We start from the raw sequence: 23,113 nt of genomic DNA on the forward strand, positions 1-23,113 counted from the left end.
CAGGTACATCAGGTAAGTTCAAGCTACTGGTGCTGTAAGGCAAGGCTTGGTCCGTTGCCGAGGCACGGTGGAATGATAGCCCTGTTGTATCCAGGACTGTGCTGATCTCTGGCGCCTAGCTGGTGTAGATCTGGCCAGTGGTGAGAGCCTGTCCCTGCAGGGAAGAGTCCACCTGAGGTCCACATGTGCTGGGCAGAAGCAGCGCTGCGAGCGTATGCCGAACTGAGGTCCCTGCAGCATGGTGGCACATCCAAGTGCTGTTGCTACCTCATCCATCCCTCTCTTGACGCTGTTGGGGCATGTCCCCCATTCCCATCTGCTGCCCGCTGCAGCCCAAGTCCTCTCCAAGTCAACAGCTTGTCTCTACAGGATGCTCTCAATGACTCCTTTTTTTAACTGTTGCTTGTCAGAAATAAACTCTTCTTTGCCTGCCCGTTTTTTGTCTTCAGTTTGTCAAGAGTCAGAAAGGTTTTGTTCATTCTTGCCCCTTGCTCCACCTTAACATCCATTGCACGGTGGTCTCGCCAAGGCAGCGTGTCCTGCTTCCTTGACTTTCTCTGCCAAAGAGCTCTAGCACACGCGGGCACTGTCGTCTTCTGCACCTGCTGATGTTTACACTCCCATGTTCTCTTCTGATTCCTTGCTCAGCAACAGCCCAGCTTCCTCCTCCTCCTTCCGCACTGCTTGGAGTTCAGCCAGCATGAGGTCCAAAGCCTTCATCCAAGTTCCCTCAGCACCCAAAGCCACTTTTGCACCTTGCCTCCCCTTACATGCGGTGGCTATGGATATCCCACCCAATTGCCTTTTTGGTTTCCTTGTTACAGCTGCCCTTCATCCAGTCCTGCTCCCGTAGGAAAATCCAGGTTGGGAGAGACGGCTGGAGTCATCTGGACAAACCCCAGGATCTCACACTCCTTGCAGAAGTGATTGCTTTGTTCTCGTTTTTGCCATGCAGTGGAGGCTTTTGGCTCACAAAGGTACTGACTGAATCCGGTTCTGGTTTTACTGGTCCAAGTACTGTCCTTTCAGCTGGCCTACTGGGCCATGCAGCCAGCCCTAGGCATCTGCTCTCCAGTGATGGCTTAAGCGGAGAGGGCAATGGTCCAGGTTAGGATTTCCCAGGCTGTGAACCTGGACTGTGTGCTCGAAGGCAAGCACAGACTTGGTGATACTGGAGAGAGCTGCTACGTTTTGCTCTAGTAACTGCACCCAGCAATGCGAAACTTCAGAGGAGCAATGTTTCAGAAGCTTCCTGAAGATCTCGTTCCTCTGAAGGCATCGGATTGCTGGGAACTCTGAAGGGCAGGAAATGCTTTAGTGAACAGTTATTTCTGGAGCAGGCAACTTCTGCTGGCTTCTTGGACCAGGTTGTTCTCTTAGGATGGGCCTTTTCCTCCACCTGCTCCCCAAAATCCAATCCCTCTACGCGCTGGGAATTGGGAACGGGGGTGATGTAACGTGTCGACATCTTCCTAGCGATCTTCCAGGTGGGCAGCATCAGTGTGTGTCTCATTGAAATACATCTCCCAGGGACCTTTTTCCAAATGCCAGCCTTGACTATTAATATGTGTTAACGTCTCATTAGGCTTCTCTGTTTCTGCCCTCTCCTTTCGCCCGCACATGCCTGGGGAAGGACGAGAGGCAACGGGTATTATTTTTTGTTAAAATTCATTGAGAAATAGGGACAATTTGAAACCACAATATATTTCCATGTACATCACTTGCAGCAAAACATGACATTAAAGTGGTAAGTGGAGAGCATGTGAATGAGCAGGCTGCTCAGGAATGGCAGCTGGATATTTGTCCCAGTTGTCTCTTACCATCTGATTAAGGGAACAAGTTATTTAATCGTGCCATATAAAGTGTACTCTAACCCACTGACTAAATATAGCGGATCATTTCTAAATACTGCCTTGCTTTTTGTGTGCTCCACTTGTCTGTGCAAGGAATTGTAAACGAAGGAGCAAGCGCTGCTAACCCGGGTGCTGTGAGGGACTGCGTTTGGGACAGTCGGAGCATTTGTAGCCCAAGGGAGAGACAAGCACAACTAGCAGACGACATTGTGGTTGTCATCGTGATTCGGATGGAGCATTAGTTAGCAACAAGAGCTACACAAGGGCCTGCAGAATCATAAAGCTGATATAGGAAGGTGATTTTTATGCTGTTTAGTGTCTGTACATTGAAAATAGATGCTATGGATGTTATTACAGCAGGAAGAAATGTAATATATTTCAGTTTAAAAATGTAATTTCTAGCCCAAGTTGTTCCTGTTAAGCCTCTTCAGCTGTGCAAGGCCCTGTCTGTGCTCGAAAGCATTTTCACACCAGTAAAGCTGTACATCAGCCCCCCTCCTTATATCGTCAAGGTACTGCATCTTATCCCAGCTCAGAAAAGGAAAAAAAAAGCATTTCTTTGCAGTCATGCAGTAAGAGACAAGGGTTGTTGCTGGCACAGTTATCTCGGAGCACGAAGATGAACATACTGCAACAGATAAAGCTTTCTACTGGAGGCTAGGCCAGAGCTGAAAGCAGTAACAATTTAAAAGCAGTAAGCAAACAGCATGAAAAATTGGGGTTGTACAGTGTACTCTGCCACTTCTTGCTCGTGCTCAGATAAGGGCTGCTTCTGATGATGAACCGGGTTTGGCTCGTTTCCCTGTGCCGCAGAGATTTCCTGGACAAATAAATGGTCCCTTGGCAACCAGGCAGCAGACGCAGCAGGGACAGGGCTCTGCCCACCTGTGTGCTCATGTGCAAGGAATCCTGATTGCAGAGGCTTTCACCAACCGGTATTGGCAAAGGGCAGAAGCACCGGTCTGGCTTGAGCAGTGGCAGCTGGTGGAGGGGAGAGAGGGAGAGTGTGTGCAGCCACATCACATCATCTGTTTCTCACACCCATGGGAAGCTGCTTTGGTTTCTTGCTTTTGGGAAAGTTTTTTCCAGAGGTTCAGTCCTCGGCACCTTTATTTGCTTGAGCAATGAGTACTTGGGTTTTGGTACTGCATGCACTGAGCTGGGTACCCCCACAGACGTCGGCGGAGAGTGGATCTGATGCAGCCCCCTCTGACCCCAGGCAGCATCTGCCCACCTCCAGCAGTGCGCACTGCTGACGCTTGGTAATTGTGCGGTATTCCTGGGCCCGGGGGCTGGTGCTTCTCCAGGAGGGCAAAGATGCCTCTTTCCACTAATCCAAAAATCCAGATCTCCACATGGGTACAGATCAGCATCTTCCTGCTCAAACAAGCCAGGCGGCTGGAGCTGCTGCCCCTCTGCCCTGGGAGGAGACCTTCGCACAGTGCTGGTGTCCCTGCACGGCTTAGAGCATCAAGTAGAAGCTGGAGGTCTTGCACTGACAGTGCTGCTGCGTTTGAGAGCTTCCCTGCTCCTTCCCCTTACTGGTCTGCCTTGTGACGGGTAGCTCTGGTGTCAGTGAGTGCAGAATCCAGCCCATTTCTACATGGAGATGGAGCAGTTCTGGCCCGAAATGCTCCATTTCCACATGGAGATGGAGTAGTTCTGGCCTGAAGTGCTGTCTGAGGAAACGCCATCGTGACAACAAGGGTGACGCAGGACTGGGACAACCTCCCGCACCGGCCAATGCACGGGAGGCTCCCCTGGAAGGCACGGATTTGCAGACGTCCCAGCAGTTTCTGACCTCAGGAGGCAGCAGCCTCCAGCACCAGTGCGTCCCTGTCAGTGCCGCATCGGCGCGCAGCAGGAACAGAGAGCTCCGAGCATGTGGCTGCAGCCAGCTCCAGCCCGGGTGGCATCAGAGGGCTGGGAAATGGCTTGCCAGAGGGTGGGACGTGCCTGCTGCTGTTGTGTGACCGAAACATCCTTCCCTTCCACTCCCATCAAAGGTGTTTGCCTTTCCCTTGGCCACAGAGGTACAGGAAAGGGCCTGGCCATGTCTTGGAAGACCCAAGTCAGGAAACGGCTTGGGAGTGACAGGAGCTGCTTTCCGGTACTCACACTTTGCGGTAGTGCTACCCAAAACCGCAGGTCCACAGACACAGGGCTAAGCTGTGAGCATTTATCACTCGTGTTTTAATGGAGCCATTGGCATCAATAGTCACGCAGGATTTCCAACGGGCGTGCATACCTGCTGATGCGCACAGGCTGCTCCCAGCAGCTCCAGGACTGGGCTGGATGGAGGGATGTCACCTGCTGGGGCAAGTGAAGCTTGGGAACTTGGGAGCAAGATTGGGGCTAAAGGAAGCAGCAAAGCTGGCCACCTTTTGGTCCACCACAGAGCAAACACCGTCCAGATATTCCGGTTTTGTAAAACCAGCACAGAGGGAAACGGAGGCCCCTAGGAGAAAACAGCAGAGCCCAAAATGAGAAACACTCCATAAGCAAAGTGCATCGTCGGAAACAGAAAACCAAAGCGTCGCCTTTTGTCTGATGGTTGTGAATCGCTGGGGGAGAATTGGGACGTCTTAAAAATGTTCCCACAGAGGTCCCAAGCGCTCAGTAGATGTGGTACCAGCCATTTCATTAGCTACAGTGGACTGGTCATGGGTGCCTGGCCTGGAATGGTCTTGGCTTCAGTAACGCCCTTTGCTGAGTGAATGAGGAAAGGGGACGGGGTCGGTGCTGGCGCGGCTCCTGCCCCGTCAGACCTCCGGGGCGGGTGGGAGCCCGGCGCGCAGCAGCAGGGCGCAGGGCCCGGCCCAAGCCGGGGTTTCACCGCGCGGAGGATTTCCCGGCTGGCCACCGTCTATTCAGGACGGCGTCCAGCGCCGCGGCCACACGGGCCCCACGGCCTGCACCGCCAGGGCACCCTGCGTGCCCCCTTCCGGGCCGAGACAGCGGCCTGACTGGGGTCCCCTCCCGGGCACCAGGCCCACCGGCGGGCGGGAAACCCCAAAGCCCGGCGCCTGCGGCCGGCGCTTTGGCAACCAGCGCCGACGGCGGGTCCGGGAGGCAGAGCCGGGGCGGGCGGGCAACGAGGTGCGCCCCAACCCTTGGCAGGGCCATGCCCGCCGCCGCTCAACGCCGGTGGCCAGGCACGGGGCCCGGCGGGCCGGTACCGACCAGCCGGTGCCTGCCCGGGGCCGTTCGCAGCCTCCCCGCGGGGCTGCACCGCTGTGATCCGGGGAGGGCCCAGCCCGGGCCTCCGGCGGCCGGTCCCGGCCCCGCCCTCCGCCTCCCCGCTGCCCCGGCCCCGCCCATCCCCGTTGCCATGGCAGCGCCCCCCCACAACACTCCGTCCCTCAGCGGCGGCCGGAAGTAGATCCGACGGCGGCCGGGAAGCGCGGAAAGTAGTTCCCTGGTGACGGCGGAGGCGCGACCCGGAAGCGCGGGGCAGCGGAGCGGAGGGATCCGCGAGAGCCGCCGTGTCCTTGCGCAGAGCGGCGGCCCCGGCGGCGGGAGAGCGGCGCCCGGCCCGGCCCGGCCCGCCGCGGCCCCGGCATGTTCAAGAACACGTTCCAGAGCGGGTTCCTCTCGGTGCTGTACAGCATCGGCAGCAAGCCGCTCCAGATCTGGGACAAGAAGGTGAGGCGGCGCCGGGAGAGCAGCGCGGCCGCTCGCCTCAGCCTCCCGGGGCGGGCCCGGGGCTGCGCGGGGCCGCCGCCGTCCCGCCGCCGTCCCGGCGTGGCGAGACGAGGGGCCGCGGCCCACCGGGAAGCAGCCGGTGGGGCCTGGGCACCCGTGGGGCCGCTCTCGTCAGGCCGCCGGTGCCAGGTTACCGGGACCCCCCTGTTGTTTTTTTTTTGGGGGGGAGGGGAATGTGTTATTGTAAAAGTATCTTCTTTTCTGCCGTTGCTGAGCGGCAGAGCCCCGCCAGGGGAGTGGGCCAGCCCGGTGTGTCAGGAGATGCAGTGCTGCAAGAGGCTACAAAAAATGTCAAACGCTGGAAATAAGCAGCAGAAAACAAAATGACCCTTCGCCACATACGGCGGCTTCCCTACGGTAGCTGGGTGTAACCGAGATGGGGGTCTTCTCTCGTATGTGACCCATTTTTTAAATAGGCTTGCTAAAGGTATTTAAAGGTAGGCTGTGTGGCAGCTTTTAGGGTGTACAAGAAGTCATGAACGCTTCATCTGTTGGTTTTTCCTTCCTGTCTGTTTCTAGAGTGGTTCTGTCGAGGGTCCCCTGCCTTCTCCTGGGTATCTCGCATCAGGGAGCCCTTGTCAGGAAGTTTGGAGGTGTTGAGACCTGCTGCTTCCTCCCCTTCACAAACCACCCGTAGTTGTGTTGCTACCTAAAAACGATTCTGCAAAATGCTTGTTATACTCTTTGAAAGCAGGCTCCCCTCTCTGAGGTTACAACGTCTATTCAGTTACTTGTCCTTGAAACTAACCTGAATTTCTTGTGGTTTCAGCAGGAATGAAAGCCTTCAAGGCCGTTCAGCAGACAGCGGTGTTGTTTGACCCCAGTGAGCTCGCGTGAGCATTTACAAGTCGTGGGATGGGGGACGGGCAGTACAGACCCATCCCGTTTCCCATCAGCTCTGCGAAGAACTGGGTTGCCTCACATAGCCTGGCTGTGTGTATGTGCCTGCATTAGGGCTTTTGCACAAATATTCGTGACTTTAAAAAAGGATTGGCAGCTTATTTGGATGGTGTGAGGACGGGACGCCTTAAAGACTCTTAGACAAAGGGATGTAGTGTGCCTCCAGACTGGACAAAGCCATGAGCAATCTGGGCTGACCCTGCTTGGAGGTGGAGGTTGGACTGGAGGCCTCCTGAGGTACCTTCCAACGTGAACTGTCCTGTGCAGGATGATACCGTGGCGATTGTGCAGCTCGTGGGGTGGCCAGCAGGAACTCTGCTTGCAGGGTGGACATAAGCAACAGTCCATTCAGGTCCAGTAGTCGCTGGATTGGCCAGAAAAGACTGACAAAAAATTAGCTGGGTGTGCAGGCTGTTTCCATCACCTGCTTGCATGTGGCTGGGCTCCTCTGGCACTGCCCGGCGGCAGCAGCCCTGCGTCCTTGTGAGCAGCAGGGCTGTGTGCGGGTGCTTTTCCTCGCTCAGAGGTCTGTCTGTCCTGAGGAAGCGCGGCCAGCTTGGGTGAGTTGTTGTGAGGATTGCCCTGCTCACAAAGGTGTGGTGTGAAACCAGAGTGGGTTTTCTGACTTCCTTGCCTGTGGATATCAGCGTTGCTTGCTCTTTCACCTTGCTTTTCCATTTAAAAAGAGTTGGGGTGGTGGGTTTGTAATAGCTTCGGCATTCCTGATCCGATACTCTTGGTGTGTTCACAGCAGCAGGAGGCAAAGGGCAGCCCTTGGGGCATCTCACTGCCTTGGAGTTGAGCAAGAGGAGTCCCTCGGGTCTTTACGCCACCACACGTGGGTGTCATCCCCCCCGTTCAGCCCCTTCAGAAAATCCTGCTCGTGCTGCTGACTCGCGTGTTGGGCGGCGCGAAGACTGCGTGAACTTACAACATGGGGAAGAGCCACTGATGGTTTGGGTGCTGATGGCCTGCTGTGAGCAGGGAGCTGGGCGCTGAGTTGCTGGTGAAACCTCTCAGGCTCAGTGCAAGAACCTGCCAGGCCTGCAGCAGAGGGGCAGGCTGGCGTCTGGCTTGGGCGGCGTGTTCAAGAAGTGAGTAAATGTCCAGAAACGGCAAGGGATTTTTCCAGTTGGTTTATTTATTTATTTATTGGAAAATACTGATCTGTCCAAACCCAGACATCCCACGAATGTTCCAGCTCTGGCATTGCCACAGGAGAGGGTTAGGGTTGGGGTTTCTGGAAGGTAGGGAAGCAACCGAAACTTTGCAATAAGTGATTGCTACTCTTTTTGGGGGTGCATGAAATGCACCTGTAGTTTTGGTAAGAATTGGAAACAAGGGGTTTGGTGTTCTTCCATGTCCTAGGTGAATGCCCTGATTACTGGATTCATAGCTGTCCTAATATGGACTCTCTTATCTTTGCAAAAAGTACTAGCAGATGGTGATTTTTTTTAGATTTTAGAGAATCTCAAGCTTTTGTGACACGGGGAGAACCATTTCTTGTTTGGCCCTAGTAGGATGTGCACTGCTTGTGCTGATGGAGACAGTGTGAAGTAGAAGCTTCTTCATTTGATGTAGGTGTAGAAACAGGGCACTGGAAGCCTTTCCTTGTTGTGAGCATTTGTAACCTCCCCCTAAGTAGTAGGATACAGTCCTTCCTTTCTCTCCCTTCTCTCTCAGGGGCTGTGGGAGAGCTCTGGGCAGGCCTTGGCAGCAAACCCTGCCAAGCCCAATCTGTCCTGGCCACCAGCATGCTGTCCCAGGGGACTCTGGCAGGACTGAAGTGTCCAGGCCTTGGGAAGAGCGCGGTGACTGTCCCACCGTCCCTGCACGCAGAGGTTTCTCCTTCAGCCTTGTTCTCAGAGAGCCAGTAACTGCTGGGCTGTGCTCTCTTCTCCTGCCTTCCAGCGTTGCACGTGCCTGGTTTGGAGACCTGTTTGCAAGGTGTTTACTGTTTGCCTTCCAGCACTTGGTTGTTCAGAGTCCTCTGTTTATTCCTGCAGTGTCCTGCCACCATGGTCCCCCCGCTGACGTGTGGAGACACGCTGACCGGTCTCCAGGGGACTCACTGATGCTTTTCTGCAGAGCAAATGGGAATGGTTTGATGTAACTTAAACCTATCAGTCCTCTTGCTAATTTCTCCATATTCCTTCTGCTGGCACGTCAATGCGGAATATCGTTAGCAATTTCAAATGCTGTTGGGAGGATGTGAGGTCAGCTAGCATTCCATTCTGGTCTGAATGTCAAAGGTGTGCTCTGCCACCAGGACGCACATAACAGTTTCCATGACGAACGCAGCCAGGATCAAGTCCCTCTGAATGCTGTGGCGGGGTCTTCTCTTGCAGCCCTTCTCCGACTCCGTAGTCTGGGGACCCTCCTTTGCTGCTCTTGCACAGCATCCTTGTCCGGGTTACCCCAGATCTCTGCATCTCGAATACAGCAGTCCGTGCTGCTCTCTCCTCCTCCCCAAACCCGTGTGCGCCAGGCGCTACAGCAGGGCCAGGTAGCTCCTGCTTTTGCCTTTTGTTTTGCCCCCTCTCCCTTCCTGGGGGAGGGGGGTGGCACAAGGGCCTTGTGCCTGTTCTGGATCCGCCGCTGGCTTTGAGAAGTGCTGGCCTGTCCCGAGGCGAGGGCGTACCCAAGCCTACGGTAATCTGGGCGATGGTGCCGGCTGCGTTTCAGCTTGCGGTTGCTGGTACAAGCCCATCGCCTAACGACGGGGTGGCCGGCAACGATGCGGGAGCGAGCCTCCAGAGGTCGGCCTCGGACCATGGCATCCCATCTGCTGGCGGGTGGGCAGCTGGGCCTGGGGAGGATTGCTCCTTGCTGGTCTTTGTTACGTATGGCTAGTATTGCTAGCAGCAACAGCAGCATGGAGAAATACATATGTTCAGACACAACTGTCTGTGAAACCGCTGCTCCCTCCAAACCCTGTGAGATTTGAGGTTTGCATCTGCGAAAAAAGCTTTTTCAGTTTGTCTTTAGACAGCAGGTAACTTCCCAGTTATTCTGATTCAGAGGATATTAGGCATTTGAAGAACTTTTATTTTCTAAGAGGGCTATTACCCTTTTTCCAGCTTCAAAAATCCACCTTCTTAGGCTTAAGATGACTAGAAAATATTGGCCAAGTAGAAATGTGGAGTGTTTTGTGTAGATTTCTAAAATTTTCTGAAATCTTCTCTTTCTGAGCTTCCGTGAGGTAGGGGAAAGCCCCTGAAGACTGGGAGCTCTTGCTGAGTAGCCACTGCGAGCACAGCAGGACCATCCCTCCCACCCTGCACTGCACAGAGTTGGCGGCTGTGCCTGATGGAGCCGGAGGTCTCCTCTTGGTCTGTGTGAGCCTGTTGGGAAGGGACCCCCAGAGCTGGGGGGGAAGAGGAGTGCTCCTCTGGCTGTGACCAAAACATGTCCTCCGTCAGGGAGGTGGTCCCCGAGGCAGGCAGGAGGCAAGCTCAGCCTCCGGCGGGGAGCTGGGCTCTGGAGCGAGCCGAGGGGCTGAGCTGGGGCATTTGGCACCACCGAGTCCCAGAGGGCAGCACTTTGAAGCCCCCGTTGGCGGTGAGCACTTCTGATGCTGTTCAGCCTTATCTTACTGAAACGGCAAGGCTGCTTGGACTTCTGATCCAGCCGGTGCTGGATGTCATGCTCCAAATGTCTGTCTGTCTGTCCTGCCAGTGCTGGCTGCAGGCACATGCAGACAGGCTGGCTTTTGTGCAGAAGGACGCCTGGCCACAGTCTCCCTGCAGCTGGGCAGTAGTGCAGCTCGCAAAAACTTATACTGAGCTAGGTAGGACTGGGAGGAAGGGCTCTGCCGCAGTCTGGTCCTGGTTCATATTTGTCTCCTCTCTTTTCTGCTGTCTTTCATCCTGTTTCTGGCAATGCTGAGGAAGAAGAGTTGCTTCTTTCCATTGTCCCTGTAATCTGGGGAAGGAAAGCCTTCACAGGCTAAGGAAGGGGACCTGGTTGCAGATAGAAACACTGCTGACTAATGGGTTTAAAGCATGTTTAGCTGTTTTCTCTGTCACTGTCCTCTCCAGAGAAGCCCAAACCTGAACCTTCTCCCCTCTGTGGAGCCATAAGCTACCCTTGGTGAAAGCTGTCTTACGTGGTGTGGAGGCAGGCTTGGTTGTGTCACCTGCTTAGGCAGGGTTATTTCCTGGTGTTAAGTCTGCGTGCTGTATCCCTGTGGCTTCCAGGATTTAATTTCCCATACACCAATCGCTGCTTCAAATACAGAGAGGCACACAGGGCTTGTGCTGGGCTGGTGATTTAAAAAAAAAAAGAAGGCAACTCATCCAGACCTCATGCAATTGGTTTCTCCTGAATAGACCTATAAATCCATGGGAGTTGCATTTGATGCAAAGGAGAGATACGGTTATCCTGTAAGGATCCCCTCTCTGAGCTTAATGTTTTTTGGAAGTATCTGTGTGGGCTTGAAGCAGAGTTAAAAGCAGCCTGGCAGGGTGAGCTGCGCTCTTGTGCTTATCAGCAGCAGCTGGGTGATCCAGGTGGAGGTTTCTTGAAACAGCTTAGTGTAGAGACAGGCCGGGGAGGGGCTGCTCACAGGGCTTATCTCTTTCTTCCAGCAAATGTATGCAACATCACCCAGGTAGGTCCCTCTGAAGAAATGAACTTCGAAGATGAATTGCTAAACCTGTAAATCATTTTGTAGCTCATGACTGGAACCATCCCATTAGAAGCTTAATGTATCCTATATATTAGCAGCAGTGATAGGTGCTAAAGAAATTAATTCATGAAGCCGGAAGGAGCGTTGCAATTTGCAGATCTAGCATTGGGGAAGAGCAGAGGGCTTAATTAGCAAAAGTGCCTTTTAAATGGAGATAAATTTGATGGGAAGTGAGCTGCTTCATTAAAAAAAATAAATCCTCAGACCCTGGGATTCAGCCATGTTGCTTGTGGAGAAAAATGAATTTGTGTTGGCTCCTGGTTCCAGCCCTGGCCTCCCTGAGCTCTGTGGGGAGCTGGCTGCATCCAAGTAGCCAAATCTCTGTGCCCCTCAGCAGAGCAGACGATGGCTCTGCGCTTGCGTGCGCTGTAATTATGAAGAATTTTAACCAAGTTCTTCCACAGAGGCAGTCAGCCATGCCCAGCAGTAGAGACTAAGACCCCTTGATTACCGGTGGCTGGCTGGCGGCTCCCTTTGCTTGCCTCCGTATTGCTCCTACTTGTTTTTATCCCTTACCCCACCCTAGTTTGATCTTGCTCTGATGCTTTTCTGTTTGTTTATTTGGGCCTCTAACATGAGGCTTGAGTCACTTGTGTTCACTGTAGCGTATTTTGATAGATCGAAGTCTTGCATTCAGTGTCCGTGCAGCATGCTGGGCCATAAACTCTTGCCTGAAGTCATGGCACTCTGGGGCAGTGATCAAAGCCTTGGAAACAGCGATGTCCAGGATAATAGGAGCCAAGTGAACGCAGATGGGTCCTCCTGGGACCTTTTTCCCCCTCTTAGTGGAGCTGTGGGCGCCTCTTGTTTCCCTCTCAAGTAACGTTTGTGCTGTCTGCCCCACTTTTCTTCCAGGTGCGCAATGGCCACATCAAGCGAATCACTGACAATGACATTCAGTCGCTGGTGCTGGAGATCGAAGGAACTAATGTCAGGTAGGAGAAGGCATCTTCTTCTGCCCTAGTGCGTCCTGGGGGCTCAGCCCTGGAACAGAGTGAAAGATGTCGGTGCCCAGCAGACGTCTCCTTCAGACTCTACTGCAATCTCTTTGTCAATAAATTGAAGAATATGATCTGGGGTCAGATCACTGACACCCCTCTGTGGCACTGTACCGTGCCTTTCCCTGGACCTGCTTGTAGAGCTCTCTGTCATCCTCAGTGGGGCTAAGGGATAAAAAATAAAAATAAAGTCCCATTATTTTTCCATCACCTGTGGGGAAAAAAAGCTGTATTTGATACCCGGTCCCCAGTCAGTGCCACCAATTACTGAGAAAGCAGCACTGTCTTCTGCATCTTTTATTGTCTTAGGCCTGCTCTGCTGCTCTCCCCACGTGACAGCTGCTCTCCCGACAGCAGGAAGATCAAAGGGAGATTTATGAGGGGAATTGCTTATGGTGCTTCACTTAGCAACCTTGTCTCCATCGACCGGGGAGAGAGACGCCAGCTCCATGAGTGGATTCAGAGTCTCCAAGGCTTCTCCAGGGGTGATTCAGAGCAGGGCGCTCCTTATAAGGGCAGTGGAGACTCCTCTCCTGCAGACAGGCTGAGCCAACACTTCTCTTCCTCCCAAGATGTGTTGATACAGAATTTGCCAGGAGTGACGTGTACTTCTAGGGCTCATGACCTCTGTTTTCCCAGCCATATAGAGCACACAGGGCTTCTACTGCGCTCTGGAGGGCTCTACCTGCTCAGTCAAAGGGAAGGAGGAGGTTGTGTTAGGAGACAGCGCTGACATGACGTTGAAACTGGGGAGGTGAAGGTGTCCAGGAAGGTGTTTCATGCCCTGGGTGAGAAAAGTGGGATTTGAAATGCGTTCTTTGGGTCTTTCACCTTGTTCTCCCTGCAGCTACCTCTGAAACTCTCCCTCCTGTTACAGGAAGCTGTGGTTGTTGCTGAGATCTTACGATCAAGCTATCTTTTTCTGCCTGTCCTCCAAGACTGTGTTAGGTCAAGGGAGAGACTTGGGATTCAGGCTGTGTGCGTTGTGCTATGTGAGATCCTAAAGTGTTTTTCTGTCCCTTTCAGTACCACGTACATCACGTGCCCTGCTGACCCAAAGAAGACCCTGGGCATCAAACTACCTTTCCTAGTGATGATCATCAAGAACCTGAAGAAATACTTCACTTTTGAAGTGCAGGTGAGGAGCGTGCAGTGGGGAGGCCCCTCCAGGGACCAGTGAGGAAGGTGCCAGGGAGCCCACAGTCTTATGTTCGAACTTATCCCAGGCAGCGAGTGGTCCCCAAAACAGTTTTGCTTTCTTGGCCATGTGATGTTTCAGATCTTTTGCTATGGGGGCATCAGTCAGCTCACAAGCACATTGTTGCTATTCCTGAAAATGGGTCTGTTTCCTGTGTTAAAAATCCTTCTGCTGTGAAATGGAGGGGTGGGAGTAAGAGAGCCCTCTCTCAGAGACGGGTAGAGCCTGAGCCTAGAATAGCTGCTGTCTTGGGGAGCGGGGGGTCCCTGGCACCTGGGACAGCAGCCTGCCTTCCTTGCGCCAGGTGCTGGATGATAAGAACGTACGCCGGCGTTTCCGGGCGAGTAACTACCAGAGCACAACTCGGGTGAAGCCCTTCATCTGCACCATGCCCATGCGGCTGGACGACGGCTGGAACCAAATCCAGTTCAACCTGTCGGACTTCACGCGCCGGGCTTATGGGACAAATTACATTGAGACCCTGAGAGTCCAGGTGAGAAGCAGGCATGTCCTGCCCGCAGAAACCAGTGGTCTTCCTGCTGGAAACTGGGAATCCGAGTTCAGCCCTGACTGGTTCCTTTGCCAGTCCTGCTCTTTGCAGAGCACAGCGGGAGGGGAGCAAAGGCCCGACTGAGGCAGCAAAGGTCTTTGTGTTGCCTCACTTCACTGGACTAGGCTGGGATGAAGGAGCCCATTTCCATCGTGTTTCTCTTGCTGGCTGTTGGTTAGGATAAGAGTCGCAGTCCACCTAAAGTTTCCTGCGGCGTGCCATGCATCCTGCTGGATGGAGGTCTGCTGGAAATTAGCTGTGTGCTGCCTTACTCTCCAGATACGCCAGACAGCGACCAGACAGGTGGGAGCCTGGCTGGTAAAGACCCAGGGTGTTATAGTCCATACGTATCCCTGAGGTCAAGCTTGTTTCCAAGTGTGGGTGGAGTGACCCTGCCTTCACCGAGCCCCTTGGACCAGAGCTGACGTAGCATTTGTTCCTGCTGAGGATGTGAGACTTGTTCCGTATGCTAGGGATTCACGTTCGCTGTGTCCAGTGGCATGCGTTATTTTGAGGAATGCCTGTACGCAGAGCATGCCCGTTCCTTAGTACGACGGGACTGCTGCCGTTCCTTGTGGGGTTGCCCTGAGATGAGCAGGCAGTCAACTGGGAAATGTCTGCCTTCTCACATACCCATGAGGGCACTGGAGCGACTCCTTTGCTGCCAGCTGATAGTGGAGGCAGCGCAGACTGGACAGTCTCATTCCTGACCTCAGGGAGGCCCTGAAGAGGGAGTGTTAAAAATGCAGCAAGCTGAGGCTGAGGGTGTTCTGCCAAATGCTGGTACCAGTGAGAAGCAGAGGGGGGTTCACAGCGAAGAACCCTCTAAGCAACTAAGGCAGATCTTAATTTGCAGAGATGCCAGAGCTTGGCCAAATCTCTTGAGCCAGCTTGCATCACTGGAGAGAGCATCTAACGCAAAGCAGAGGGCATGGGCCAACGTTTCTTCTCTGATGTCCTGTCAGATTCGGAGAGAGGCAGTGAGGTCTCTTCTCCAGCTGCTGAGCCAAGGAATCCAGGCTGCTGCATGACAGCGAAGCTGAGTGTGGAAAGAGCATATGGAAAATGGATTGACTCTTTGTTTTGACTCTCAGATCCACGCCAACTGTCGCATCCGACGGGTGTACTTCTCTGACCGGCTCTACTCAGAGGATGAGCTCCCAGCTGAGTTCAAGCTGTATCTGCCTGTCCAGAACAAGGCCAAGGTGAGCTAGCCGTGGGCAAGGAGGGGGGGGAGCAGCAGCTGGGCCAGGCTAGCATTCCTCTCCCTCCTCCCGCTGCCTTCACAGTCCAGAGTTTCTTCTGGCAGCAGAGCTCTTACCAGCTTTGGCCGTCAGCCAGGGAGCACCCTCACTGTTGCCAGGGTGAGCACTCTGTCGGGGGCGCCTTGTGTTTTGGCAGGAAAGCCACTCAGTGTGGAAGTTGTCATTCCCATCTAGGAGCAGGGTGGGCTGTGCAGCTGCTCCCCACGTCCTTCCTGTTCCTGTTGAAGGGCTCTGGGCAGGGTGGCAACCTCCCGGCATCTCTCCGGAGCTTTCACCCATGACTCAGCACAGCGGCTTTGCTCGTCAGAGCTAGCTGCAGCTCCACACTTGTCTTCCAGGAGAGATGCTGTTTGCGTCCCTCTAGCCTAGTTCCTCTATCCCCCCTGATCTCTTCCCTGCCCAGTGCAGACTGTGGTGCTGTGAGGTGGGAAGGGGATAGGCAAGGTTGCGGCCGCCCAGCAGGAGGAGGTGCCAAGCTCTGCTCTTACGGTGATGGAGAGGAGTCCCTGGCGTATTGGCAGCAGTCTTGAGGCTTGTGAGGAAGCACTATCTTTGCCAGGGCCAGCCTGTCCCAGTGCAGATGCTTCTTTTAGCAGAGCAGATTCCTGGGCAAAATTTCAAGGAGCTGAGGGAGGATATTGGGTGCTGATCTTAGTGGGAGATAGAAGGCAGTGTTAACAGTAGGTAACACCCCTGGGGAAACTGTCACTGCCTTCTGGGCTGTAGCAGCCTCCCAGGGGTGTCTGGGGAATGCTCGGAGCTCTCCCAGTACAGTTGTCTTGGTGCTGCCGAGTCTAATAAGTGTCTCCTTTCTTCTCCCTGCTCTGTCCAGCAATAACACCACGTTGGGAAGAGATGCGAGAAATGTTTGGGGTCAGTAGGAAAACAAAAGCAGGTGGAAGAGGAGGCCCTGCTGAGACCAAGTTTTAAATCAGCTCACCTTGCCTAGGGTAACTTTGATTCATCTGGTATCCCTCTTCTGGACAGGACACAATTAACCATGTAACAGGTCTGAGACTATGTTGTTGGTGTGCAGTTGTACAGAATCAGAGTTTTCCTAGCTGTTCCTAAAGTGCTGAGCCTAAACACTGCAAGTGGCCTAGTACCTGACCTTATGTTGCACAGAGGGGTTGCTCAAAGTGGCCACTGTGCCTCCGAAGAGGGGATTCAGCAGGAATTACGGGGTTAAGTGTGCCCTCTTGAAGATACCGATTTTATTTTTTCTTTCCTTGTTTTCCATCTCTTATTTTATATATGCCCTAAATATGGATGTAATACTCACTCTTGGGTAGTTATTAAACATTTGATTCTGTAAGTCTGCTTCTGGCTTCTTCCTCCTTTGATGGATCCTTTAACTTGCACATGTTAGCACTTCACAAAGTGCCAAAGAATTTCTTTAGGAACCCAGATGTTAGAATTTGCCTCTTGAATTTGACTTTGGCAGTCTGGCTGTTTAAGGGATAGCACAGACATGAACAACAGCAGTCTGGAGAGAGGAGAAATAATAACGTTTCCGTAGAGGAGACAGGATCTGTCTCCAGCGCATGAGGTTTCTGGTGCTCTACCTGTGACAAAAACTCACACTGTTCACTTTTAGTGCATGGAAATGGGTTTTTCATTCCTTTCTTACTTGGAGTCGTTTTCCCAGCAGTGACAAATTGGTCTTACCTGCCTGTTAGGGCACAGCTCTGTTTGCTGTGTAGTTAAACAACTCACTCCAGCTCTCAACCGAGCCTTTAGCAGCTACTTATAGCAAGAGGCACACAATAGCCTTCCAGCTGCCAAATTGTCCCTTTCCCCAGGGATCAAAGGAGGGGTTTAGCAAAGCAGCATAACAGGAGCGGAAGTCTTTTCCTGTGCTGAAGCTGCCCTTCCCTGCCTCAAACCAATCTGCCTTTGTTGTGGAAAGGCTTGCGGAGGGGAGGCTGCAGACGTCCACCAGTAACAGAGTGAGTCTGGGAGTAGCTGATGCCTTTCCTCCCTGGGGCCAAGCTCCCCACAGCTACTCCAGTGGGTAGGTACCTAAGGTGGGTACTGATCCTTCCCTGGTGTTGGCTGTGCAGTGAATTGGGAGGACTTCACTTTCATTATTGTCCTGTAAAACAAAGCTGGTGTCTCCCAGGAGGGGAGCCTGCTGGGGGACATCTGCCCCAGATTCTGGGCTTAATCCTGACCTGATTTAAATCCACCTGATTTAAAGGTTTGGCATGTCCGTGCACCCTCACAGTCAGCAGCTTCTCCGTATGGACCCCACTTTACCTCTGTGGCCAGCTCTCGGGATGCCTATGATGCAGCTGCCTTATTTGCACCTTCAAAGCTCTAGTGGGCTTTGAACTGGAGGTGCTGACCCCATGCTGCCACGTGGTGCTGGATTGCACTTGCAGAAGGCTTTCTGGAGAAGACCTTTCCAATTTTTGTAGCAGCTGAATAGCTTGGTAGCTCTAAGAAGCCAAGCCAAGGAAGCCCACATGGGAAGGCACCATCCATCTTGCTTTGACATCTGTCAAGGCTTGGCTGGACTTGAGATTTGTTAAGTGGCATCGCACTGTATCGTGCGCCAAGGATCGGCCTTAATGAAATCCACGGCGAGGCTTTCCTGCCACGTTTGCAAAGCTTGCCAGGGCTGGGGGAGCTGCTGAGGGAATCCATCAGACCCCGGCAGGGTAAAGCGTGCATCCTTTCCTACAAGCCCATGCTCATGACCATGTGTTCTTGGCAGTCGTTGGCAGCCGAGTACTCACCGGGAGCTGCTGCTGCTTTTCCCTGCCCCGCTGCGGCCCATGCTGGAGTCGCCCCTTGTCCTCGAGGAGTCGGGTTTGCTCTGAGTGAGTGACCTTAATGCATTAAGAGGGGCTGGGCAACCCAGGGCCCCGCGCTGGCTGCCTCTGCGGAGAGATTAGATGGGCTCTGCTGCCAATTCCTGCCCGACTTCTAGGAGCTGTGCCAGCGGATTGTGCTGGAATAAACTCCCAGCCGCAAACCCTTACATCCATGTGGACCCTCTGTGTATTTTTTAATATGAAACAAAATAATGAATCTTCCTGTTTACATGCTGCACAAAGTGGAGCATCATCAGATACTGGCTCTCTCCTTTAGGGCCAAATGGTGGTGGACTTCTGCGGTGTTCTTCAAAAATCTTCCTTTTCTAATCCCCCCCCCCATCAAAACTTTAACCGTCTCACTGAAGGTGAGTGAAGTTTGGATGCTCTCCCTGCGGGAGAAGATGCTGCTGCTGGTGCATAGGCCAAAATGTCACAGGCATCCTGTCAGCCGTCGTTTCCGAGAGTAAATGTGCACCAGCAAAACTCCTGCGGTGAAGCTTCTTACTGCTTTGGTTATGGGCTCTTGACCCGGCTGGGACGCAATGTCCTCCTACATGGAAAGAGTGGAGGAAGGCAGGAAGGACCTGGGTGCAGAGATGGGAGTCTGCCCCAAGGATGGCTACCGCCTACGTGCTCCCGGGGCAGCTCCAGCTTGGTGCGAGGGGTGAGCAGAGGGGGAGTCCTGGTTCAGTCCAGGCAGCCTGCAGAGAGAAGGTCTTAAATATCCCCGTGTTCACCTTTCTGTGGGTGGCCTGCTCCTTCCTTCCTGCTTGAGTCCTTATTGCAGTTCATGTCCAGTGGGAGAGAAAGGAATCTTTCTTTGCGGGGAGCCCTGGATTCAACCCGGGGCGGAGCAGGACCCACCCAAAGATGAATTTTCCTTGCCTCTGCCGGCTTTTCGCCTTCCTCTTCCATTGGCTGGGGCAAGGTCCTGCACTTCGGCACTTTGATTGGGACCTAAGTGCTGGGAGCGTGCTTTCTACATCAAAGGCAAAGCTCCTCTTTGAAATCCCAGCTGCTGAAGGATGGCGAGTGCACGGGCTGCAGCACCTCAGAGCAAGGGACGGGAGAGCGGCCCTCCCCGGCTTGGGCAGGGAGCAGGCGTGCTTGGACCGAGCTGGAGCAGCTGGCAGTTGCCGTGTGGTGCGAGCCAAGGCTGGGACATCCCTCGGCTCCGGTGGCTCTGCCTGGGCAGGTGGCAGCAGCTGGCAGGGGAAGCTGGCAGGGTTTTCCTGGACAGCTTTCTGTCTGTTGGCTCTGCCACTGGGGCAGCAGCAGTCCGGGTGAGAGTCTGGCCCCGCGGAGTGGCAGGACGCTGGTACGGGCTTCTGTCCCTGCCTGTGGCCTTCCCCTTTGTCCCCTTCCTATTAAGTGGATCCTGACACAAAGCACAGAGCTCTGATCACGGAGGTGATACGCAGGAATCAAAAAAATCTGGGCCAAACTCTGCTCCTTGCCCTCTCTGCTTCCCCTTCTGCATCTCCCTGGATGTCTTGGGCCAAATGTTGTCGTCTTTGTAGAGGGATTACACCTCCAGGGCGACGCTAATCCTCTGCAGCTGCTGTCTAGCGTGGGGCGGAGGGTGCTGGAGAGGAGGGAAATATTTATTTTGAGTTTTGCCATTGGCCACTGCCCAGGAAAAATGAGTGACCGTACTGGGGACTTTGGCCACTTCTGCATGCAGGGAGAGCTGATCTTCCTGCCCCGCTGGCGCCTGCGGGAGAGGGGTGAGAGCTTCCCCCGGCAGGCTGCAAAATGGGACCACCCAAGCAAGATTTTATTTGGATGAGGGAGCGGCTGTGCGCCCTGAGAGCTACCCTGGGATGTGATGGGGAAAGCCTCGGAGCTGCTAGAGGTGAGAAGATGATGGATGCCAAGTTGTGCAGAAGCAGACCTGCAGACCGTCTGGTCCACCATCACCTCGTGTGTTGCCCCTGCGGCCCCAGAAGTTACTTTCCTCCCAGTGAGACGAAGGGTCTGGCACCACGGGGAGCAGAGCTGGTGGCTGCGGGGTGGGTGCGAGGGGAGGTGATGGGCATGAGCAGTGCACGTTTGCCAAGCTCTCTGTAGCCGGCGGGTGCATCCCACCCACAGCAGGGCTGTGCTGGCACTGACCCTGCCCAGGCAGCGCCCGCAGCCTCAGCCTTGCCTGCAGCGTGCACAGGCAGCAGGTTCAGCCCCTCCCAGGGCCCCGCGGCTCTTCCCTCCGTCCCCAGCGTTGTTTCCTCCGGCCTTGAAGCCAGCCGGTCGCTGCTTGGCGTATCCCGGCCCCAGTTCTTCCTCTGCGCCGAGCCCGGCTTCCTCTCTGCTTTCCGGGTCCTCTCCTCAGCGGTGCACAGGGGATCGTGCCCTGACTTGCAGAGGAAGAGGAGGAAGTGCAGTTTCTCCTGTGATGGTGCCAAGTGGGCAGAGAAAGCCCCCGCCAGCCCTGGTCACCCCCATCAGCCGCACTCCAGCAGTGTGTGGAGCCCCATCCCGCAGCGGCCAGCACCGCCCCGGCACAGCAGGGCCTGGAGAACACTGAGCTCCCGGGGTCTTTTCCAGGCCGGGCTTCTCCAGCCTATTTTTGGGAAGCTGGGAGCTGCCTGGTGGGGGTGGATCCTGGCAGGGCTGCCTGGTGCCTGCCAGGGCCAGGCTGAGCGGGACTCGCACTCCGCCGAGCCACCGAAAGCCCTGGCCCTTGCAGCAGGTGCATCCCTGCCCTCCCCGGGGTCTCGTGTTTGCGGGCGGCCGGAGGTGAGCCGACCCTGTGTGGGCACGCAGGGCAGAGCGGGAGCCTCTGGTGAAGAGCCCGGGCTCTGCCGAAGTGCTGGGCCTTGTCTCTGGCGGGGTCCCTCACTGCTGTCCGTGAGTGTTTCCAGATGGCCCCAGGCTCCTGGCACCGGCTCCACTGCAGCATCCGGGGAAAAGCAGGAGGGGGTGGGAAGTGATGTCCCAGCTCGCCGAACCCGGGCAGCCTGGGCCTCTGCTCCCAGCGCCGCTAATTCCCCGTGGGGAATTGCTCCCAGCCCTGTCCCACCCTGAATCAGCAAGGAGCCCCCCTCCCCTGCCGTCGCAGGGCTGCCCAGGGAAGAGATGTCACAAGCGTCTGGCCCTGGGCATCTTTGGCCGGCTCAGCTGGCTTTCCCTGAGAGCCAGCGGTCTCCCCAGGTACTCTTCAGAGTCCCCATCCCTCCATGCTGCCGAGCCCTCAGCACCCCCGGGAGAGAGGGGAAACACAGCTGCCGTGGGAAATAAATCTGTTGTCGGAAATGCATCTGCCATGGGAAGTGCATCTAGTGTGGGAAATGCCGTGGGAAATGCATCTGCGCCTGCCTCTGGAGCTGCCTTTGCGGGGGCGGAGAGCGGCAAAGCCCAGCCACACTTTCCTCCTGCCTCGCCTTTTGGCCAGGTTCGTGCCTTTTGGTAGCTCCTGGTGCCGGTTTGGCCCCGGTTCAGGGCAGGCTGGGGTGCCGGGCTGCCCTGTGGCAGGGTTCCCGGTCCAGCAGAGCACAAATCTGGGTGAAATGGTCAAAAATGAATTGAAAGGAGTTAAAAGCCAAGGAATGTGACCTAGCACGGCCTGGCCGATGGAATACAACAGCCCGGAGCTGCGTGGAGAAGTTGTTGGTTTTTTCCCCTCTATTCTTCAGGGTTTTTCTGTCCTTGATTTTGGCTTCTTGCTCGGCTGCAGTGATGTGCTGAGTCTCAGCCAAGCGTGTTTCCCAGGGAATCAGCTAATGGCTGGGAATCGCCGCCCAGTGTGGGCAGGGATGGAGGCCAGGGCAGGGCACGGGTAGCCCAGGCCATGGGGTCCCCCCTGCCTCCAGTGCCGGCAGCCCTGGGAGCCAGCATCGGTCCTTCCCTTTTAAAGTAATTAGTGGCTGACGAGTGGCGGGGCAGCTCAGGGTAATTTAGTGCCGGGAAGTGGCTGCAGCCGCCTTGGGCGCTGAGCCAGCTCTGGATCCTGGGGAGGGGGAAGGATGGGGGGGGCACAAAGGCTTCATCCCCATCCGTGAAGGGGGGGATCGCCTCCCACCAGGGCTGGCGGGGGGGGGATGGGGGCAGAGGGGCAGCCGGAGCCCCAGGGAGCAGGTCAGGGGTGGGTTAACGCTCCCAGCACCAAGCCCTGGGTCAGAGCCACCAGCCCCGTGGGGAAGCCCCGTGGGGAAACCCCGTGGGACACGGGTGCTGTCTGGGTGCTGGTCCCATGAGTCCAATCCCATAGAGAGAGCCCCACCACCACCACCACTCCATAGGGTCATCCCTACAGGGATGGTCAGACCCACACAATCCCCTGCCCAGCATGGCCTGCCTCCCACCAGTGTATTAACTGCGTCAGGCCTCTGCCGCCCGCCCCGAGGCTGCCCAGGCTGCACCTGCAGCTCCACAGCAAAACCGGCCCCGGCTCGTCACCCTGGTGAGCATCACCAGTAAAGGCAGGGAAGCCGCTATCGCCAACACCGCTGCACGCCGCCTCTGCGGTTTGGTTTTCCTTCCCATTAAAGGCTGAGCAATATTTTTCCCTGGATAAAGCCAATTTCCTACCCCTCACCCCGAGTCTAATCTTTCCCACTCCCATGATTATTTCCCCGATCTCTGCAGTGGTCGCGACTCCTCCTGCTTTCCTCTGCCGAGACAGCAGCGGTGAGACAGGATACGGCCCCCCTCTTCCCCCCAGGAAACACGCCGGGGCCACTCAGGGACAGGGAGCCGAAGCACCCGGTAAACCGGCTCCGGGAGGGACCACGCACCGTCCCCCGCTGCCGCCGGCCCCTGCCCGGGGAAGGGAGGTGGCCGCCCCGGGGCTGGAGCACGGTGCCGGCCGGGGGAGAACAAGGCGCGCTGTGTTCCCGGTAAGGCCATTGCCGCTGCCGTGGGAGCTGCTGAAAGGCGGCTCTGTCCGCTGGCGGGTGGCGGGAGGGGGGGGCTGCTTTTGCTGACCCCCCCCCAAATGGTAGCCCCAGGACGGGAGCTGCTGCGGGGACATCACCGGCCGTGCTGGCCCCTTCCCCACATCCCCCAGCTGGCCCCCAGGGCAGGGTGGCACCCCCAGGCGAGCCCCCGTTACCACAAAATCTGCCAAACCTTGCACGGGGCAGCCTGTACGGCTCCCGCCCCATCCCGCGGCAGAAAGGATGGCACCACAGCTC

At 55.4% G+C, this 23,113-nt stretch overlaps 1 protein-coding gene across 2 annotated transcripts; it reads left to right on the top strand.

Moving 5' to 3' along the window:
* The first annotated feature begins 5,244 nt into the window (after positions 1 to 5,244).
* Positions 5,245 to 16,474, top strand: CFAP20 (cilia and flagella associated protein 20). 2 transcript variants are annotated; one of them, XM_075160757.1, is made up of 6 exons: positions 5,248 to 5,498; positions 12,004 to 12,083; positions 13,173 to 13,284; positions 13,649 to 13,837; positions 14,989 to 15,099; positions 15,992 to 16,474. In XM_075160757.1, exons 1-6 carry the CDS (start codon positions 5,415 to 5,417, stop codon positions 15,995 to 15,997), a joined length of 582 nt encoding a protein of 193 aa, XP_075016858.1. In that variant the 5' UTR covers positions 5,248 to 5,414; the 3' UTR covers positions 15,998 to 16,474. The 2 variants fall into 2 exon arrangements, with proteins under 2 accessions (XP_075016857.1, XP_075016858.1); XM_075160756.1 differs by lacking the exon at positions 15,992 to 16,474 and having other exon boundaries at positions 5,245 to 5,498; positions 14,989 to 15,108.
* Positions 16,475 to 23,113: the final 6,639 nt, after the last annotated feature.

The sequence above is a fragment of the Calonectris borealis genome, chromosome 12, assembly GCF_964195595.1.
Source record: "Calonectris borealis chromosome 12, bCalBor7.hap1.2, whole genome shotgun sequence".
Classification (NCBI taxonomy): Eukaryota; Metazoa; Chordata; class Aves; order Procellariiformes; family Procellariidae; genus Calonectris; species Calonectris borealis.

Bases quoted from the DNA above. Each gene is read 5' to 3' on its own strand.
- CFAP20 (XM_075160756.1), top strand. From the start codon at position 5,415: ATGTTCAAGAACACGTTCCAGAGCGGGTTCCTCTCGGTGCTGTACAGC. The intron at 5,499-12,003 runs GTGAGGCGGCGC...CTTTTCTTCCAG, and splicing joins TCCAGATCTGGGACAAGAAG to GTGCGCAATGGCCACATCAA. The intron at 13,838-14,988 runs GTGAGAAGCAGG...TTTGACTCTCAG, and splicing joins TTGAGACCCTGAGAGTCCAG to ATCCACGCCAACTGTCGCAT.